A 22,755-nucleotide genomic window follows, 5' to 3' on the forward strand; every position below is an offset into this window, starting at 1 on the left:
GACCAGAGAGGAAGTGAATTCTAAGAGGTCCTTTCAGGGCAAATGCCCTACCAACATTATCCTCTGTTTTAAACTATGGAAAATAGTATTTGCATGTGCTAATTGGGTAACCGCTCCTTGCAGTAGCTACTTGATTTGTGTCCATATATCTAGGCTTGGCAGTATTTGATTTTTATTTAGATTGCCTATTGAAAATGTGTACTTAATTTTTTGTTAGGCCTCTAATTATCCTTCAAACTAGCCTCTTACTTGCAAAGCTCTTAGAATCGTCACCAGATTGCTTGTTTATCATTTTAAAGCTTTCTGATTATTACTTACGCTAATCTTCAAAGTCCCTACTTAATGACACTAGCTTCTGCTGTCCTTTCCTGTCTAGGCCCAACCTGGATAAACTTCAATTGCTGTGTTTTAAATGGTTTCCTCTAAATATTTCCTTCTCTTCCTTAGTAGACTTCCTTTATTGTATAGTATTAAAATTCCAGATAGAATAGTAGCAAAAGTATTCTGATATTCTATTCTTCTGCAAAGCCCTAGGGAATGTTGACTAATCAGCACCTTTCCTTTTCTAAATTTCAGCAGACAAATAATTTGAAAAAAATTTTTGGTGAAAAATGGAAAGGAAGAAAAATCAAATAACATTGAAGCTATTGCAGAGGAAATTTGCTACTTACTAAATATTTCTGTGACGTACAATGCAGATGATAGTATTTTGGGGTTTGTCTGCATGGGTAAATTATACCTGTGTAGGCTAAGGTGTGATTTTGAACCAGTAGTATAGTTATACTGGTCTAACATCCTGCGTAAACATTCTTATTACAGTATCTGAGGGCCTTTTATCAGTTTGTCTCTTGGGAAACTAAACCAAAGAAAAAGCCACTCTTACACTGGAATAAGAATGTCTGTGTGGACGGTTTATGCCAATGTACCTGTATGGTTTAATTGACTATACAGTAAAACTTTCCTGTGGAGGCAAGCCCTTAGTGAAATGAGTTTGTGATGTGGAAAATTGGGGACTAGGACTACTGATATTGCCTGCAATATTTTGAAAAAAATATCTTTAGAAACAATTGTCAATCATTATTTAAAATTCCATTTTGATACCATGTTTCTATTAATATTTGTTTCTTAAAAGTTAATATGTCCTTCCTGCAGTTCTCATCTGATTTCATCAATCTTATTGGCATACTAATCGCTTCCAAAGTAATTGATTGTGATGACTGAGAAGCATCAGGAGCAGATGACTCTTAATCAACAGAAATTCTGTTTAAATACAAAATAAAAATGGATGAAATTGAATTTTTTTTAAAGTGAAATTAGTGTTCATTGAATGTACTGAATTGACAGCCATGGAAAAGAAAGTCAGCTGCTTATCCATAGAACAAGCAACAGCAGTGTAATATGTCTCAGTCCTAGCTGATCTTAAAATAGCTGTCATTCAGAAACTGCAGAGCTGCACACTCTTCTTTGAACAAATCATTGTGAAGTATTTTATCTTGGTCTGTTTCTCCAGATACCCGCAACACCTTCCCTGTCTGTCCTGAAACTTGTAACACATCCAAAAATAAAACAAGTGAATTCCCATCTCACTGTCAAGTTCTGGGTCTTATCATTCCTTTCTAGTGTCACTTCAAAGCCACAAGGGTGTTAGGTATTACTTATAAAATATTTTGAAGATGGAAACATTCTTATATTATGAAACACGTGATATTTACGCAACTGTAATCAGTTGGAATAAAAGTGCAGGATTGTAGTAATTGTGCCTTTCAAACTTGCAGTTCCATATTTTTTCTAGATGCTTTGTCCATATATAAATCTATTAAATCCTGTATGGCTGTTATAAATTGGTATTGTGTTAGAAGGGTGCATTACCCATACATCTCCCTTCCTGCAGATCTAGAATTTATATACAGCAAGTTGTCATCTTAATTTTTAATCCATTCCTTCATCTGTGCAAAAATTTAAACACAAACGTTTGTGGAAACAAAAATGCAAAGTGTTTTTTGTTTGATTGTTTTTATGTGTACGAGCAACACTGATATGCATATGGTCTGTCAGTGATTAGAGGAATGCAGTAGCTATCCACAGACCTCGACTGTAATGATCCTTCCATTAGATCTTGAAGGAATAGTGAATTAATCACATTTAAGATGATCAAAATGAAGCCAAAGGAGAAAAAATATTTCAAATACAACCCCAGCAGTATTCTTCCAATTCTTCATTCTTCTTCTCCCTCCCCTGGTAATCATGTAACTGATTCTTGCAGTTGTCATTTATCATATACTTAGAGATGTATCATATTTCAGCATTAGTATTCCTCATGTCAGTGTCTTTCTCAATAATGGCACACTAGTTTAAATCATTGAAATATACACATTGTGAACATTCATACACTAATTCTTTTTTTCCTCATTGCTATAAGAAATAGGTGTCACCTGTCTGAGAATGTAACAATCATGGTGTTCTCTGCAATGATACATTTATAGGATAACAGGAATTTTATAAACAATGCTCAGTTTGTCAAACTTCTAAAACTAAAAGGTCATGTTTAGTCTTTTCTGCTAATTCAGTCAGGTATCTAATTCTCTTTTGGACTCCCTAGAATGTGAATGTTCTTGGCCTACATCCCAAGTGTATAACTGATCTGCCAATTGCAAGGTTTTGTGGGGTTTTTTTTTTTTTTTTTTATACAAGAAAACTAACCATTTCAGAACTCTTGATTCTTAACCATGTCTCATTTGATTCCAGTGTATCTTCTTGGACACTTTACAGTGCATCTAGGCTCTTCACTTTTGAACCTTGTCATCCTCAACACACATACACACCCATTTCCGCTACAGATGATGCCACCTGTGTCTAATCTGTTTTGGTTTGAAGGGAATCTATGCAATCCTACAGGCTATGGGTGAAGTGACTTTTTCTCGAGGATTGCAAGGTGACATTTGTTATAAAACAAGAGGGGATGCTCAGTGCATGAATGTTTGGTTTTCAGTTTGCTTTTAGGTCCATTTCTATAATGTCTTTGTCATATGGACCAAAAATCAACCTTTTTTAAAAAAATTCATTAGTACACACAGAAACGTAAGTCTTCCAACTAAAGCAGCTATACCAAAAGTGGCCTACCGAGAACTCTTAGAACTCAGGAATATCATAGAATGCTGTAAAACATATTCTGTAGTATCTATGTAGGTATTTGTACTGTGCTTATCACCATGGTGTTTGCATGCCTATGTTCTGTCCACTGCTGCTCTCTGCTGCGTTTCACTCTCACTGTTCCCCTCACTTCCCTTGTTGCTAACTTTTTGAAATCTATCAAAACGTTAGAAATTATTTTGAAATAATTATTTAAGTTTTGGTGAAAAATCATTTTGGATTTTTTCTATGTATAATTGCTTGTATGTGTGTGTATTACATCTATGCATATATTTAAAAAAATATTTTTACAAAGTAAGGCCTCAATCCAGAAAAGATTTTGACACATGCTTAACCCTACACACTGTGAGCGGTCTCATTGACTTCAATGGTCATGTAGGATCAGAGGCCCAAGTGAGCTATGTAAGCAGCAACACATTTTAGGATTCATACTAAAGAAATATCTTCCCTTATGCTGGAATAATTCTGCGTTCCCCCCTCATGCTTCATAAGGCAATCAAGATATACTGTTATTACAGTATGATGCATGATCTGTCATCTTTTTGTGGCTGCCTAAATACAGAAACCATGCACTCACTCTTCTGTTGTGATGCACATTTCTGTTGTTTCACTTACTCCACTTAGATCATCCTATCACTTGACATTGCTTAGATTGCTTGTGGGACTTTTTTTTTTTCTCTTCCCAAAATAACTTATTTGGCAAGGCAGATGCAGTTGTTTCAATTAAACTTAAAAGTGGGGCTCTGTGTAGGCACAGATGACACCCACACATAGCTCTGTGTTGTTGACACTGACAGAATGTCATGCTGTGCTTCTCAATAGCTGCACTCAACTTTTCAAGCATTTTTTGGTGAAAATTTAAAGAACATCTGCTTATTTTACAAAAACCCATCAAAAGGCTTGGGAGAAGGCAGCGAATGGGTTTGTGGAAATATGAGCTAACCAGCAAAGTAGGAGCTACCTGAAATGCACCTACATCTCAAGGGCCTCTTCAGCTCAGCAGTTTGTCTATTTTAATATATTTCTCAATAAACCATAGTCGATATCTGTTGTCCCTAAGATGTGTTAATACCCAACTCATCTTTCGCATTTCCTTTTATAGCCAAAAGGAGGAATACTGGCATGGATTTTTGACTCTCTTCATAATAATGCCAACCCTCATCCATTTCTTCTAGGTTCATGCTTACATTATCGGCCATCTGAAGAAGGAAATGCCATCTGTATTTGGAAAAGAGAACAAGAAGAAGGAGCTGATCAGCAGGTTACCTGAAATTTATATCCAACTGCAACGAGAGCACCATATCTCGCCGGGAGACTTCCCAGAGGTCAAGAAAATGCAGGTACATTAACTCAAACTAAAGTGCAGTTGTACTCTGACTATTAACCAGTGACTTCTGACAAGCCTGGCAAATGTAGGAACACGACAGTGTCTCCCATAATGCTCTCAACAGTATGGGTTCTGCCAGCAGTGGCAAGAAAGTGTCAGAAATTGATAATGATTGAAAACTGACTGTTGTGTCTCTCACTAGATTAGCATGAGTTAGGGTCACAATAATGAAACCAATGGATTAATTCCTCTGAAAAAAAGTATCCTAAACTCATAATAACATAGAAATCAAACCAGTATTTCATCTAGTTCAGTATCTTGTCCCTGTAGACAATTATGGAATAAACTAGTGGTTGGTTTGTTCCCTAAAATTAAGGGTTTAGATCCATTATTTTAAAAAATCCTATTAAATGTAACTGTGGATGTTCATTATCCATATACATGTCTGATCCTTCTTTTTTTAATCCTACTGTGCTGTTGGTCTCAATGGTTTCTTATGGCAATGAGTTCTACAAGTTAATTGTGCATTGCATAAAAAACAAATTAAACAACATTCTATCACTTTTAAACTTACTGCCTTTCAGTTTTATAGACTGTCCCCTTTCTCTTATGTTATGTTAACATGTAAATATGAGTGTCTAATTTACCTTCTTTGTACTGGTCAGTATTCTGTACAACTCTTGTGTCTCTTCTTGTCTGCTATTTCATCTAAACAGTCCCATTCATTTCAGTTCCTACTCATATCTTTTCATGTCCTCTAATCATTTTCACCATTTTTCTCTGAGATCTCTTCAATTTCTGCTATATCTGTGTTCGAGATAGGGTGACCAGAAGTGAGCATGGTATTCCAAATGAAGGTGGACCATTGATGTATGTAATGGCAGCATAATATTTTCAGAATGGCTTTCTATCCTATCCTTTATACACCCTAACATTTTTGTTTGCTTTTTTTTTTTTTTTTTTTTGACCACTACTATGTATTGAGCAGAGATTTTTATTGAGCTGTCCACAGTGATGTTCAGGTTTCTTTCCTGAGTGGCTGCAGTTAATTTAGAAACCAGTAAGTTGTATGAGCAGTAAAACAAGGAAAACTCAAGACATAGTTCAGGAGTTGGACACTATAGGAATAATTAATCAGGAGGGAGGGGTGACTGCTTGAAAAGGTAGACTTTAAGGAAGGATTTATATAAAGAAAAGCAGAAGAGTACAATCTCCTTTTTGCTAGGCAATCATTGATCATGGAGTTCGAAAACAGGCAAATAACAAAGTAGAACACTTGAGACTGGCTTGTTACTAAAATGAATTCTTCAGTGGGACTTAGTGTTTGAAAAATGACTGGTGTATTTTCCTAAGTCTCAGCAGCAGATGGCAGCAAAGTCCTGACAAGTGATTTCTCACACACACGTTCATGCTAGGGAAAGAACAGTGTGGCTAGCTGACTGATTTCAGAGTAACAGCCGTGTTAGTCTGTATTCGCAAAAAGAAAAGGAGTACTTGTGGCACCTTAGAGACTAACCATGCATCCGACGAAGTGAGCTGTAACTCACGAAAGCTTATGCTCAAATAAATTGGTTAGTCTCTAAGGTGCCACAAGTACTCCTTTTCTTCTAGCTGACTGAGTTGATCTTTGCTTCCTGAAACTAAACTCATCAGTACAGACTTTGTAGCAGGTAATAGTGAATGAATTCCAGCCAAATAGATTGATTTAAAGGAAACCGATAGTCTTTTGGTCTTGCCAGCTTGCAAGTGTATAATTAATTTTGTGTGCACACATGTTTTAAGAAATGTGAGTCAGCACCACTAGATTCCAGAGTTGTATGGAGCAGGGAAGCCGTGAGTTAGCCATGATTTGTCAAAGCAATTTATCAGCGTTTAACAGGTGGCTGAGGTTGCCGGGAGGGGAGAGGGGAAGGGGAAAGTTATAGTAGAAAACTACTGTTCGTAGGTTGAAATCTCGACTCCTAGATTGAAATCTTGGCCCTACTGAAGTAAATGGGAGCTTTGGCATTGCCTTGAATGGGACCAGGATTTCACCCCTATTCATCCCAAGTGCATGACATGGAACAAATTGTGTACCTCCCTCAGCAAGTGTCCCCAAGACACTTCAAATGTTAAGTCAGTTACCAAGATCTTGCCACAGCAAGATGGGCACTATTTTAAAATCCAACTTTTCTTCTTTTAATAGGTCAGCCCTCTTTTTGGTACCAGATATGTTTAAATGAGTACCAATAGAACAGGTATACTTCTGGTACTAAGAGACTGTAAAGACATGGACCTAAATCTAAACTGTTATTCACTAATTTTAAATCAACAAATAGATAACAAATCTAACTATTTACGTGAATATTTACGAGAAACTACATGAATAGCACCAGCTGATACCATGACAAACAGGAGGCACAGATTTCTGGCTTCTTTGCTTCAGCAACTTGAAGGAAATAAAGTTATTAAGGGCTACAGCTGGTTATAGTACCTTGGATCTGAACTTTCAGTACCATGACATACAGCTTTTTAGAAGGTTCTGATTGCAGTGCATAGAACATATGCACATCCAGGTGTGGGGTATCTATGCTGACATTACTCAAAGTACTAACACTTTTCATGTAGGATTTCTCTTATTCGTGTATTGCGTTTATTAGCAAAATTTGATTACTAAGCTGACATTTTAAATTCAGCTTTACTGTGCAAGAAACTTAGCTCCTAAATGCTATCACTTGTTGGATATGTTTGTTGTGACAGAGCATAATGTGTGAGTGCATGGTACTGCCGTGTTCTGTTAGCAACAATTATCTTTACATAAAATCTTGCCCACTTTCTCTGTTCTGATGAGCAAGATCAAGTCTATTGGTTGAAATAGGTGTAGAAATAAAAACATAATGTAACCATTTCTGGAGCTAAATATAACCATTATGTATATAAGTTAGACAGTTGGGGTCATAAAAGTTGCCGATGTATATTTCCTTGTATTTCTATGGAGTTTTCCTATCCTGCCCTGCTAAAAAACAGAGGTTGGCAAACTAGATGTCACTTTTGCTACCAATAATACCCAGGGGCTATTCCTTTTAGGGAACTGAGACTTTGACTTGACACTTGTCACTAGATCAGTGAGGACAAGCTGTTCCTAGCTGGCCTTGTTGCCAAATGCCCTCAGGAATCTTTGCTCTTTGCCATTTTCATTTTCACTTGCATGTTTGTGCTAAGCATTTGAAATGACAGCTAATTAGATAGCAACATTTCATAGCAGCCTGAAATATTTTAATAGCTTTATCTCCGCCATAAATGTACATCAACAAGGGCCTGATCTCTCATACCTTACGTGGGCAGGACTCCCACTGAAATCAGTGGGAGTTATAGCTGAGTAGGAAGGCCCAAGTAGGACTGTATTAAAACATTAGTATTGCTGGTATGGGAATAAGGAGATTGTTATTATTGTACATGGTAGTGTCCAATAAGTATCTATTACATTACCTAAAACCTGTTTTAACATTAAAGATATGACAAAAAACAGGGAAGTTCAGTGAACTTAGGTATGACATTTAGTCCTTAACTTGCCTGATAAAAAAAGATTATGAAATTGTAAATGAAATCAGTTATTTGAGTTGTAGAAGTTGGGGCAGGGGGGGAAATTGACTCTAGCTTGAGGGAGGTTCTGCTTATAACTGAAAAAAGTGCTACAGAACATCTTTAAGTTACTCTTAAGAGACATGGGCCTAAATAAAATTTGTTATGCACAGTGAATTTGTACTCCCAGGTTACGCTTCCCCTTCATTCCCTTAGCCACTGACAAAAAGGTTTGTTACAAAATTGAGCCCTGATGCTGCAAATATTTTGACTCATGTTTTTAACTTTCAGAGGATTCGTAAGTGTTTGCAAGGTTGGGGCCTTACTGGTGAACCTCACTCTCTTCCTGTGATGTAATTCCTTATTGATTTTCATATCTAAATATTTTCTTATGAGGAATACTACTAAATGGAAAACTTTGTCAGTTAACATTATATATCAACTGACAATTTTTTGTAAAGTATTTGTTTCTTGAGAAAAATGTTGTAAACCTATTTTATTAGGGAAGGATATATAACGGATTCATTGGAAAATTATGCTTAGACTTTTGAATTTAAGGTTGATCAGTGTATGAGGGTATACATATAAAATATGAACTTTTGTTTCTCTTTCAAGTGGGTTTAGTTTTGAGTTTCTGCAGTGGGAACTGTTTCAAATGAGACCTCTGCAGACAGACATCTCATTTGAAGGAGTTCCTTCAACAGAATCTGCTCTAAAAGTTTTCATCAATGAAACCTTTGCAAATGTTTTGTTTAATCATTGGTATGCGTGTTTTGTTATTGACAGGAACAGCTGGAGAACTATGACTTCTCTAAATTTCATTCTCTGAAACCAAAGCTGATTGAAGCTGTGGATAACATGTTGGCCAATAAAATCGCCCCTCTGATGAGCCTGATAAGCCAGGAAGAAATCAACATGCCTACACAGATGGTGCATGGTGGAGCCTTTGATGGCACCATGACAGGGCCCTTTGACCAAGGATATGGGGAAGGTGCCAGGGAAGGAGCTGATGAGGAGGAATGGGTTATTGCCAAAGATAAACCTGTATATGATGAGATCTTCTACACTCTGTCACCAATCAATGGCAAAATCTCTGGGGTCAATGCAAAGAAGGAAATGGTGAACTCCAAACTGCCGAACAGTGTTTTGGGGAAAATCTGGAAACTTGCAGATTGTGATAATGACGGCATGTTGGACGAGGAGGAGTTTGCACTGGCAAAACATCTTATCAAGATTAAACTGGATGGGTATGAACTGCCCAGCATCCTACCACTTCATCTGGTGCCACCATCACACAGGAAACCTTTGCAGGTGTCAGAGTGAAAAACACAGGGAGGAGATTAAGTGAGGGATGGAGGGAATTGAAAGCACTCTGAATCTTTTTACAGATGAGTTGAACCATCAAGGCTTAACATTAGGTTTAGAGGCAATCTTTAAATCACGTATCAGATTTCACACAAGTTACTGGAACCAGCAGCATAGTACAGAGGTTACTTGTGTAATAGCTCTGGTTGACCTTCACTGAGACAGGTTTATCACAAGTGCCTTTTGTAACTACTTCCACACCTTACATTGCTAAGATAGCAAAGCTTTCTCTGAGAATCACGCTGTCCATGTCTCACTGTATTTACAACCAAAAAGCAGAAACGAGGTAGACCACACCTACAATCATATACTAAACATGAATACCTAGAAAACACAAAGCTCCCCAAACTGTTTAGCAAGTGGAGGGAAACGCTAAAGCTCAAACTCACCTGTTTCTAGAAGGCATAGATTTGTTTAATAAAGATACTTTAGGTGCCTTTGTGTAAGTCCGTATCCCTAGCTTTAGAAAAGGAAGAAATACAAAGGAGTTTGCCTTCATGTATTGCTGTTGATTTTAATAATAATAACTTGTGAGAAGGAAGGGGGACATGGGTAGAACTTTTTGTAAGAATGTTCAGGACATGAGCAGAAAGAAAAGAATTTTTACCAGAGATTATTTTTTAAAATCTGCAATATATTAAAACTGTTTAAATCTGTCAACTGTGCATTGTGGTAAACAGAAGAGATGCTTCCTTTTGCTTTGTGCATAAAATAATGTGCAACTGACTCATCAGCTAAAAAAAGATTTGGATCCCCACTGTGTTGGGGGTGGGAATTTCGAGATTTCTGTTTAGCTGCTTTGCACATTGTTTGGTGTAAATTCCTGAACTTTTCCAGTTATAGCACTGTTTGGTCCTGGTTCTTGGAAGCAAGGGAATTCACATGTTTAAGCAGAAACAGAAGCCTTGTTTTAAATCATGAGGGAAGGCTGTGTTGTATTAAACTTCTTTTCAAGATACACCAGACCCTCACTAGAATGAGGGATTTGGGATCCATGTGTGGTACCGTGTTAACACGGGGACTGCGTTAAAATTAATTGCAATTAAAGTAATTAAATTTGGGATCCATGGCCGTGACCGTATTATATGCAAATTTGCGCTATATAGACGCACATTCTAGCAAGGGTCTGGTGTATTCAGTGTGCATGTTCAGGTGGCTTGATAAATTCTCTTAGGATTTACACTCAAGGTTTACAACCAATTATATGGATATCTTTATGTCCAAGTATTCTTTTTAGTTTCTTTTATTTCAGCAGAATTTTGAATTCTTTCCTTTGTTAAAGGGAAGCTGGCAAATGTAGAAAAAAATGTTCCATTCCTACTGTAGCATCATCTTCAGAAGGTAGGCCACTAAAGGGCCAAGCCAGCTTCCACTGAAGTTAACAGGAGTCTTTCCACTGACTTTCACAAAAGCTGGAATTGGTCCCTTAGAGTAGTGCTTCTCAAGCTATCTGATGTGAGGGACCGGCAATTTGTTTTTCCAATGTGCGCACAGATCGGCAACCGATGGCTCGCGGAGTCTGCGGACCACCACTTTGAGTAGCACTGCCTTAGAGCATTGTTAATTTATTAAATAAATATTTGGGAAGGAAAGAAGTGCACCAACACTTCACTTCACTTCACCATCCTTCCCAATTGTACAATCAAAGAATATTGATCATGTGAGATACACACAACTGATTCGAACATCCCTGTTCTCAGTTCTCCAGAGGAAAGTGATTCTCCATCCCCATTAATTTTAATATGCTTTTTCTTTTTGCACGGGGAGTGGGGGATAGAACAACAATTCCTTCCAAACTTGGTAGTTAGTTTAGTTTATGTGCATGTGAGTGGGAATCACCTTATAATACATATATAGCATAAAAGACTATAGGTATCAAAAGTACTGTAATTTTGAGCACTTTTTCCCCTTGAATCCAAGAAAGGTAGATTCTGGAAGTACCTTCTGGGACAGACCAATCCAAAGAGTGATTGACTAACCTATTGGGTGAGGAAGGGAGAATTTCCTGAGAGTAACTAAGTAGGCAGATTCATTTATTCATGTCTGAATAGCAATGACATTATAGCAGAATTTTCAGAAGCCTTGACAGTTCATTGCTAACTTTGAGCACTCAGCATATACCTTCCAGTGATGTGTTGTACAGCCTCCCTCCATCTCCTCACCGGTTCCCTATTTCCTGAGTGTAGTTGGTTGAAATTTATAATTTTCAGGAATGTCCGTGTTAAGTACTTAAATGCTCTAAGAAGATCCTCCCCTACATAGCTTTTTTTCTCAAGCTTGTATACATTCAAGCTCTTCAACTTAGCCACTTACTTCAGTTCTTTCAATACTTTTGATCAATCTAGTAGCTCTTCCATATGCCTTCTACAGAATTCATGCATCCCTGAGCAGTCAGACCAAATCTTAGACATGGGTCCTTGATTGAAACTTCACCATGAGTTTGTATTGCACAACAGTACACCCTCCATTGGATTGTTTTTAATCATTTAATGTAGCTTAGTGTTATTCTTTGCTGCAGTTTAACAATATATTCCCGTCTTTACTACACTAACATGTAATATGAAGTCTAAAGACATACACAATATTAAAAAACACACCAAATGGAAGCAAAAATTTTAATCCATCTTTATGCATATCTCTAGCTTACAGCTATAGTAAGGTCTTATGGTATATATGCCAATAAATAGTTATCCATTCCTATATCTGTGTGCTAATTGTAAATATTCCATTAGAAGGTTCTTTCTTAAGTTGATTTAGGAACCGCTAAGATATTTCAAAGAACTGATCTAATTTATTCACAAATGAATGAGATGCTTTTTGTAATCAACTGTTAGGTATATTACATTCACTCAGTTTTATAAGTGAGAGAGGGCTGTCTGTCAACCATCTCTTCAGCAGCAACCACTTGACTGTTTGTTTGATACTGCTAGTATTTTTTGTTAAACAAACCAAACATCTCAAATCTCTTAGCACGTCTGTGTAAAACTGAAAAGTAGTACTTCAGGGTCTCAGGTTAATTTATATGTTAAATCCATACACACTATTTCATTAGCCTGTGGTTATACACAGCAATTACAACTGAGTACCTAATTCAAAGCAACTCTTCCAAAAGTAATTAGATACATGTTTGTTGATATTGAAATATTACTATTGGTTTTTTGGCTGGAGACAAACCCTCTTCTGGATCAGTTCAGCCATAAGGTTATTTGTTGTTGGTGCATAAGCTCTCATACATCCTTGCCCCAGAGTCCATCTGATGCCTTGGTCTTTGGAAAAGGAAGTTCATTCTTCTTGACTGTAGCAACAACAGTCTGAAAGCTCTCCAGTGAGTTTGTAAGATCTTATATAGGCATAGCGTGTTACCAGAAATCTCTGCCAGAAGTCTCCAATCTGTATTCTGCCCATGTGCTGACTGTGCTTTCATCTGCCCCATTCTATGTTCTCTGAGGCTTTCACATTAACCCTAGCCAACCAGTGTGATCTGGAGTTCTGAAATATGCTTGCTGATATCTTAAATATAATACTGAATACACTACTCCAACTACAGTCATCACTAGGTTGTGGAGACGGGGTGGGAGAGGATGGGAATTTTCTCAGGATTGCCACGGTCATACACCATTAGCTCTTTAACCATTTTACCAAGACTGAATATCTTACGTGTGTCTCTGGTTCTCTGTATCACTTCCAGCTGCTTTGAAGGTCTGTGTAAAGTTGCATAAGTCCCTTCTATGATATTCAGTTTTTCAGACGACTTACATTTTTTCAGGGATCTTGGCGCGTCTTCCATCAAGTAGGTTTTTGTGTTTACCTGTACCCAAAGTCTCCAGTTGAAGATTCTCAGGTATTCTGCTTTGTTCATAATTCCCCTTTACCTTTTCTTTGCCGCTGACTCTTAATGCTTTGAAAAAAAAATTTCTCCAGTTTTCTTTTGATATTTTTGTGAGGATTGCTCAGGTTTCCAATTGAAATTACCTCTGTTCCTTTCCTCTTTTATACATGTTCTTCTGACCTGGTGTTAGGCCTGATGAATCCAGTGTGCCCTCTGCCTTGTCTCTCATGGTGTACATGAGAAACATATACTCATTTTTGTTGACAAACCCTGAGAACAAAAAGCTGTTCAAAACTGTTTATGTTGGCTATGCTAATTATCAGAAAAATTAAAGATTACTGGAGCATGTATGGGAAAATAACTCCATTGTCCTGCAGGGGGCAATGATTTCTGTTCCTTTTGACTTGTGTTTTATTCCCTGCTGCTTCTGTGTCACCAAGGCAACTTGTTGACTTCCTCAAAGCAACTGTATAAATGACCCTTTGCATTTCTGGGCCCTTTAATGCTACCCTGTTTGTGGCCTGAAACCTACTTTCTTAGCAAAGCTTTCTCTTTACTTATCCTTTTGAGGGAAACAGTTTATTTTTCTTTTCCTGTCTGCTTTTCCATGCTTGTTTCCTCTTTGAGCTGATCATAGCCTTACACACATTGTCTGAGTACTTCATGCTTGCTCTCTCCTCTTTCACCTCAGCTATGGCAGGACAGCATGTTTTTAGGGTTCCTCCAGTGTTTGGGGGACGTGAGATGGAAAACAAACCCTTCCCTTACTGAAGAGGAGCTTCACTTCTTCCTTTTATTTCAGTCCCCTGCATGTGGGAGGCAGGCACTTCTGATACTGTCATGTTACATGGGCTGCAGTCAGGGGAACGGAGCATAAAGAGGCGTGTTTGGTAGCAAGAGAGAGAATTGCCTTCTATTAATGATGTGATTTGCACTACTTCCAGGTTTAATGGGGTTCTCAGTAGTAAAGTCCCTTCTAGCACAAAGTCAATGGGAGTTTTGCCTGAGAATGGACTGCAGGATTTGGTCCATGGGTGTTTTCATGAACAGAGTTGTAGATTGTACATTTCTTTTTAGGTAAGAAGGATACCAAAGAGCAAGGGAAATGGATACAATAATATCTTTCTTAAAATCTGCTGGTCCAGACTGTTTTCAACTTAAACTAATGCATTCTCCAATCCTACATGTGAAGTTGTGCTTTGAGAAGGAACTACCTGAGCGTTACCAGGATTCTGCTCTGTGTGAAATCGATGGAGCCATTTTAGACTGTGACAGAATGGTGACGCTACTTTACCCAGACAGGCTTTCAGACCCTTGTATCAAGGGTACCCTGCTCTAGTTAATTATTCTTGAACACTCAATCTGTTTTTCATTACTATTCCTTCCTTAATACAGTTTAGTCACCTCCCCATCCCCAAAACTCCAAATCAGTTAAGGGCAAAATTCAGTCCTTATGCATCTCCATTAACTTCAGTGGGGTTGTGCCCATTTATGTCAGGGCTGAATCTAGCCCCGGGTCTGTACAAATACCTTGTTATGTTTAATAGTGACACTGATCTTCTGTGTATTTATACTTGCTACTGTATTTTCCACTCCATGCATCTGATGAACTGGGTTCTAGCCCACAAAAGCTTATTCTTTAAATAAATTCATTAGTCTCTAAGGTGCCTCAAGGACTCCCCGTTGTTTTTGTGGATCCTCTATGTAATTTATGCGGCAGGTTATAAAATCACTTTATTTTTATGATAGAATATTGTTTTGTTTAATAGAAATTGAGACTTTAGAAGCAGTTGTACTGGTGTGAATGTGTTACATTTGTATTATCTCTGCAATTGGGCAACTGCACATCCTAGCACTTTCCCTGAGTATCTTGGCTATGGAGATTCACTGGGGCAAAATGGGAAGAATCTTTTACTGCAGTCTACTGCAGCGTAGAAGGAAAACAGGATCTGAATAGCTGCTGATCCTCCAGCCCTACACCTGCCTTACCGCTGACCTTTCTGTGTACAGATACATAGTGGACCTGGGCTGCAAATCACCACTGTGTGTAGCCTCCAAATCTCAACTCCCTGTGACACAATGGAACCATAATTGTTCCACTGCTTTGGGACCTTCCCTACCTGCTGAAGAGAAGAGCAGGATTGGTCCCTCAGTGACTTGCTGTCATTCATTTTCTCTTTCTAGTTTTGTTAGTGAAAAGGTTGTGACACAGCCTTCTTTCCACTCCTCTGTGTGCAGGCTGCCGCTTCGTGGCACTTTCAACATGGATAATGAATAGAGCCGGTCAAATTTTCAGATGAAACATGTTGATTTTGCCCAAATTTTATTTTGAAACAAAGCGCTTCATTTCGATAAGGTCAAAACATCTCATTTTAACTGTTCCATTTCAACTTTTTTATTTTTTTATTTTATGTAATTTTTAATAGAAAATAACTGCCAAAGCAATGCAGACAAAAGAACCAAGAATACCTGGACTTTGTTGTGAGATCAATACACTGCACTATCTGGGTCTAAAAAGTTACAGTCCAGCAACTTGTGAACCCATCAAAAGCGTCTCCCCGCCCTTCCACCTCACATATCCTTTGCCATTCTTTAAAAAGAATTACGACACTGGTCGGGAAGAGTGGAGAGAGGGGAAGGAGGATACAGGAGAGGGAATTTTGACAACAAGAAATGTGGCTCCTCCGCTTCAATGTTCTTTGCCATTACTAGAGAACTGAGTGAAATTTCAAGTTTCTATTTCATGGCAAATGCTGCAATTTTGAAATTTGCTTTTCTTCCAAATTAAGAATTTCCTGCAGAAAAGAATATTTAAAAAAAAATTATTTTGACCATATAATTTCAAGAAAGTCAACATTTTTTTCATTTCAGTGAGGTAAAAAATGTTGACAAGTCCTAAATGAAATGTGTTTTCTGATTAGTTGCTGGGAACTACATTACATCATCACCACCACCATCACTCAGTTTGACATTATTATTATTGTGCTCAGGAAAGACCCAGGACTGGGTTCTTGTCTATACTAGAAAGAGTTTGCCAGGCCTCACCCCATATGCCCAGAACCCCCCTAACATGACATACCCGAACCCCACCCACTGAACCTCAACCCCTGCATCTGGAGCCCCCCTGCACAAAGACCCCCTGCCTCCGGACCCCCACTCCTGCACCCCAGACCACCCTCCACTGAGCTCCCTGCATTCAAATCCCCACCCTGATAAGCCCCACCCCCCTGCATCACCAGACACCCACATCCAGACCCCCACCCTACCAAACCCCACTCCCCCAGCACCCAGACTCCCCCATTGAGCCCCAACCACCTTCACCTGGAAGCCCTTGCAGAGTCCCATTGCCCCTGCACCTGGAACCCCCACAACGAGCCCCTTCTGTGCATCCAGATCCCCCCACACCTAGACCCCCACCCCCCACTGAGCTGCCTGCACCCAGATTGTCCCAAACAGAACCCTTTCATCCCACACCTGGATCCCCTCACACTTGAATCCTGCCTGGTTGGGCCTGGCTGCCTCATACCTGGAAGGGCCTTATATGTCCACACCCAGTGTACAACATGTGTCTTTGGTGCAAGGTATGGAAACTTATACGGAACCTGCTCTTCATATGCCTGTCTCAAGCGAGCGATATTATTAGTCCCTCACTTTCATCAACTTGCCTACAACACTTAAAAATGTGTATCTTTTCTAACAATGTGCTGTTTCTACAGTTTGATAGTTTGTCATTTTAATTCAGTCAAAGAGTTTAGGATATATTTTCTGTTTTGTGTGTGTAACTTCCTGAGCACTGAGAACATGCCACTTTGCATTTTCTATTTTACACAATCACCTGTCCTTGTGCCATTGTTAAATATTTAAAGTTCATGCCAAAGGTATTGTCTCTCATTTTTAAGGAAATGTTTAATAAGAAATTTGAATATGCTTTGTATCCCTTTCAAGGGGTTGTGATAACACTTGCTGATTAATAAACTGTTAAACTACCTACTGCTTTTGGGTTTGTAAAAGTGTTTCTGAGAGGAAAAACAATTAGAGGAGGAAGTTTGGTCTAGTCATTTAGATAATTACCTCCTAATTACTACTTCCTTCTGTGCTAGGGAGTACTCTAGTCTATTTCTCAGGAGTCGCAGCACTACTCTTACCTAGCCATGTTACCATGGGCAAGCCACTTAATCTCTGTGCCTCAGTTTACTTCTCTGTAAACGGGTCACAATGCTTGCCTTACAGGTGCTGTGAAATAATCAGTATGGCCCTAGAATTCGCTGCAGAATCCAGTGCCTACCCCAGAACTGTGCTCCAGGACCTGTTTTCATTTTTAAAAAATCCTTTTCTAGCTCTTGTGGTTGAAAATAACCTTCCAACTATGAACTGAGTATAAACCAATGTAATGATGTCTTTCTGTGTACACAAACAGGCTGAAACAACTTGCTTTGAAATGCTCTTTATTAATTTCCGTGGGAATGTTAATCTTGAAACCTAACATTAGTTTAAATGGCAATTTAGCAGAAAATATCCAGCTAATATGATTATTCCACAGTCCCAAATCATTTTCCACACCTTCCCAGGTGCCAAAACATCCATTTCTCCAAACCATTTGCCAAAACCTCCAACTTGTTTCTTAACTTCGGGAATGTATGAAACCATTGTCAGTTAAAAAGAACAAAAATTTCATTACATGATAATTAACACAAATGTTCCCTTGATTTTATTATTTATTTGGGTGAAAATAGGTTTCTTTTATTTACCTGAAGCTGCTCCAGAAATTCCAGTCTGTCACATCAGAGTGCCACAGAAAAGAGGTATCCTTTTTGCGCAGTGTAACTCTAAGTTACTGAACAAACTAAAGGTTTTTTAGCATAGCAATAAGAATTAACAGTGTTGTCTCAAGCCACATTAGAGGTCAGTGCAGCTATTGTCTATATAGGATGGTACTTCATGACAAATCTGGAGCATAACCTTACAATACTGAGACATGAAGAATTTGCGGTGGTTTTGCACACATCTCATTACTTTGATCTCGCATAACCTCCACAGCAAAACAAAAAAGTATTACTAGGTTTATGTATAGAAATTTGTAGCCAAAATCTCTGGCCAGCAGAGCTGTGTGAATGATTATTTCCTATGGCAGGTGTTTAAAAAAATATAAAAAAGCCACTAGAAAAACATACTGGCAAAACAGGTTGAGTAAATTTGTATTTTTTTTCCAAGAAAAAAGTTCCAATTAAAGAGGCAAGAAAAGAAAGAGAGGAAAAAAAAGTTACAGATGGGAGTCAAGGGGAATGTCCAAAGAGAAGAAAGCAGCAGAGCATAATAACAGGGCCAGCTGAGTATGAGGCTCAGGAGAATCTACTCTTATGCAATTAAATTTTATAGTTAGAACACGTTGATAAAAGTTGAGAGTGTCTAAAACAGTAAATTCTTAAAAGAAATTCCTTCCAAGTGTGTAGTTCAAGAATGTTGAATGGACAAATTCAAATATATTTCTGTAAAATGGAGAATCTGTAATAGAATGCCTCTTTGATTTGCCTCCCTAGGAATATGAGGACACACATCCATGGGTGATCAATGCATGGAAAAATCACAAATACTTTTCTAGCAGTGTTGCTTCTTCTGCAGCAGGAAGGTAGAATTGTGCATTTCTGAGCCAGATATTGATATACTTGTTCCATAAGAAGATTTGATATTCTGGATAACAGCTTCAAGAAATCTGCAAGCATGGTGAAGACCCTGATAGTTTAATAGCAAATATTCTTCAGCTCTTCAATCATGGTAGGAACTGTATGTTCCATGGGGACTATTGGAAATGGATTTATTGTGGTTAAGAATTTCATTGAGTTGGGGGAGGGATAGCTCAGTGGTTTGAGCATTGGCCTGCTAAACCCAGGGTTGTGAGTTCAATCCTTGAGGGGGCCATTTAGGGATCTAGGGCAAAAAATAGGGATTGGTCCTGCTTTGAGCAGGGGGTTGGACTAGATGACCTCCTGAGGTCCCTTCCAACCCTGATATTCTATGATTGTACGATTAAAAGTAGAAAACTCACCACATGTGATGCTATCCTGATCACTTTGGGCTTATCCAGATCTTTCTTTCAATGGACACTACTTGTGCATGCTGTCTGCATTTTGTGCTATCCTTTCCTGTATAGTCAAAATCAAGGGAAAGAGACAGTTGCAGTCCTTTGTCTTACTAAATTATGCCAGTGCCTAGTTTGTCACCTGACTGTTTTCTACAGCTTGAAAATTGTCAGCTTGAACCAGCCCACCTTTCTCCCCCAGCTGAAACCGAGACTCCTTGGGCTGGTGCTGTGGTTGCCCCTGGGCTCGGTACTTCTCTTTCTGATCACCTGTGTCCCATTCACATGAGGTAATCGCAGAACATCCTGGAACAATTCAATTTCCAATCTTCCTGGAAATTGCACAGAAATAGTCCCATGAAAGGTGAATGAGTTTACCTTTATTTTTTAGCTTCAACATTGGATTTGCCCTGCCTGCCGTCATGTTTATCATTTCTGCAGTCCAGTTAGAAACATCTCTATGGAGACATATCAGGCAGATGCAGTAGTGTTCATCCAGTTTCAGCAGTGCAAATAGAGAGGCCCATGTAGGTGCCGTTTAAAGCTCTGCTCTTGTTTTTCTTCCTTCATGTGTTGACTTTTATAGCTTTTATTCTCTTTTCATATATGTTGAAGGTCATGAGCCCTTGGAGATGGCTTTGTGCAATAGTGGTATGTACCTGTCCTTTTGTACATTCTGGTATATTGATTCTGAGCAACCACAAAGTTTTGCAGGCATTGGTGAGGATATTCCATTCACCCATATTCCATATCCCGTTCACCAGCAATAGTTTCAGATTATCCTATAACAACTCAAATCCTTCCTCCACCCCCCCCCCCCCCAAATCTCTGCATTATTTACATGGAGAACTGATAGAGAGAACTAGATAGTGATTTTGGCATTGGATTCACCCCATCCTCCTCCATGTTTATTATTTCTGCAGTCCTCTTAATCCCATCTCTATGGAGACACAACAGGCAGATGCAACGGGTTTCATCCAGTTACAGCAATGCCAGTGCAGAGGCCTGGATCGGTGTCATTAAAGCTCTTCTCTCCTTCATCCTTTATGCTTTCAATGTTATGGCTTTGTTTCTTTTGCTGTCAAATATTTCCTCTTTGGAAGCCCCTTGTTCAGTAACTGTACAATCAGATTGTTGTCTATGCCTGTACACAAAGCATCATCTTGACAGTGGTGTGGAAACTGCAGGTGGAGGTTTGTTTGAGATGAGATGGAGCATAAACTGAGGCAGCAGCAGGCCCCACTCCCTGCTACACAGATCCAGAATGTGAGCATTTTACAGTCCATGAAGGTTCATTATGGAAGATGTCATCTGGCCAGGGAGTCTGGGCCATGTGGGAGAATGGGGAAAAGAGGAACCAAACTATAACTCCTATGAGGCCCTGTGGCACCACAGGAAGTTGCAGTTTAATATCAAACTAACTTGAAACTACATGTTTTGATTTGGTTCAACAAACAAAAATGCCTTGATGTGGAAATACAAATGTTTAGTGTTTTGATTGAAGATGTCAAAAATAAAACTTGGCAATTTCTGAATCGATATTTTTGTAATTCTGTTTAATGAAAGAAAATTTAATTTATTTTTCTGTTCCAATTCAGGAAGAAAGCAAATACCAGAATCTCCGATAGCATGGAAATCCCGATGGCCATCAACTTTAGTAAATACACTGGAAAAAAACAAGACTGCTTTTCCCTCTCTTTCAGTTTTAGTAATAATAAATAATTGCAATAATAGTGGGTAATATACTCAGGTGTATGCTATTAAAGTTGATTGTGTCCAGAGCAGATGGTCATGAGGAGTTGGTGGAGTTATATCCCATTAATAATGAATACTCCAGTTGTCAGCTATGCTGTGACTTTAGTTTTGTGGCTGCTATACTGTAAAATGCAACACCATTTGCTGCCACCAGGAATCCTCGATACTAGATGTGTACCTGCCTTCCCTGGCAACACTCCAGACTCACAGTGGTGTAACAGTAGAATTTGGGCCACAAGGACTGATCGCCCCAACTTATTGAGGTCAGAGGCAAACCCTGATTTCTCTGCAATGGCAGAAGAATGGGGCTGACAGTCGCTCACAGGGGAGATTCTTTTTTAAAGGGTGAGCTGTACATGAAATGAACAAAATGTAATTTCCTTTAACAATAAGTGCCATATCCCACACTTCACTTCATTAGTTCAAATGTGCTCCTCTGTGAATCACCTGAGGCCTCCCTCTCTCCAGATGTTGTTCAGGGGCTGACTGGTGAGTGTGTGTTTGCACAGTTCCTCTCATTGTGCTGACACATAAATATATGTTTAAAATGGCTTTATTATTATTGTATGTATTGTTATAAACATTATTGCTCATTGTCATACCTGAGGATTTAAAAAAGCATAAATTGAGACATTCAAGATCTATAGAGAATTCGTCCCATGGTCCTCTACTGCCTATAGTGTTACCACTTAGCTAGAAGAGTAGGAACTTTGTTCCACATATTTAATCATTAGCTAATGATTAACGCACATGTTTTATGGAAGTGATTGTACATGTCATAGAAAATCCCTGCCTTTCTAAGAAGTTGATGTGTGTCATACTCTGGAGGTTTCCTGAGCCTGTGGCACAGAACTAAAAAAATCCATTAAATTAAACTCAAGTGTCAAATCAAGTCCCCATAGAGAAAGGCATAGACATAAAGGTCCAGTTCACCCTTTGTCTGTCTTCAACTTGCTATTACTCCAGATAGTTAAGATTGACAAAGGGATCTCACTAAAGTGGGCAGCAAAAGGGTAGCTAGAATTCATTGTTGTTAAGTGCAAAGTAATGCACCATAGGTGCTGGAACTAGGGCGGGGGAGGGGTGCTATTGCATCCCCTGGCTTGAAGTGGTTTCCATCCTATACAGCGTTTACAGTTTGATTCAATGGCTCTCAGCACCCCCACTGTACAAAGTGTTCCAGCGCCCCTGTAATGCACATGGGGAAAAATAATCCCAAACTATACACACAAAGTGATGGGATCTAAATTAGCTGTTCGCACTCAGGAAAGTGATGTTGGAGTCACCATGGATAGTTCCCTGAAAACATCCATTCAGTGTGCAGCGGCAGTCAAAAAAGGTAACAATGTTAGGAACTATTAGGAAAGGGATAGGATAATAAAACAGAAAATATTGTAATGCCACTCTGTGAATCCACGGTACGACTACACCTTGAATACTGAATTCAGTTCTGGTTGCCTTATCTCAATAAAGTTATATTAGAATTGGAAAAGGTGCAGAGAAGGCCAACAAAAATGATTCGTGGTGTGGAAGAGCTTCCATATGAAGAGAGCTTCAAAAGACTGGGCCTGTTCAGCTTGGAAAAGAGACAATGAAGGGGTGATATGAGAGAAGCCCCTAAAATCATGACTGGTGTGGAGAAAATGAATAAGGAAGTATTATTTACCCCTTCACATAACACAAGAACTAGGG

At 38.8% G+C, this 22,755-nt stretch overlaps 1 protein-coding gene across 1 annotated transcript in view; it reads left to right on the forward strand.

Annotated features, from left to right (window-relative positions):
• EHD4 (EH domain containing 4) overlaps window positions 1-14,899 on the forward strand; it is a 57,799-nt gene extending 42,900 nt beyond the window's left edge. The window contains exons 5-6 of the mRNA XM_073348662.2: window positions 4,326-4,490; window positions 8,825-14,899. Of these exons, the coding sequence (XP_073204763.1) occupies window positions 4,326-4,490; window positions 8,825-9,361 (702 nt within the window). The 3' untranslated portion in view covers window positions 9,362-14,899. The remainder of the gene's footprint in view (window positions 1-4,325; window positions 4,491-8,824) is intronic.
• Window positions 14,900-22,755: the final 7,856 nt, after the last annotated feature.

This window comes from Lepidochelys kempii, chromosome 6 (genome assembly GCF_965140285.1).
Source record: "Lepidochelys kempii isolate rLepKem1 chromosome 6, rLepKem1.hap1, whole genome shotgun sequence".
NCBI lineage: Eukaryota > Metazoa > Chordata > Testudines > Cheloniidae > Lepidochelys > Lepidochelys kempii.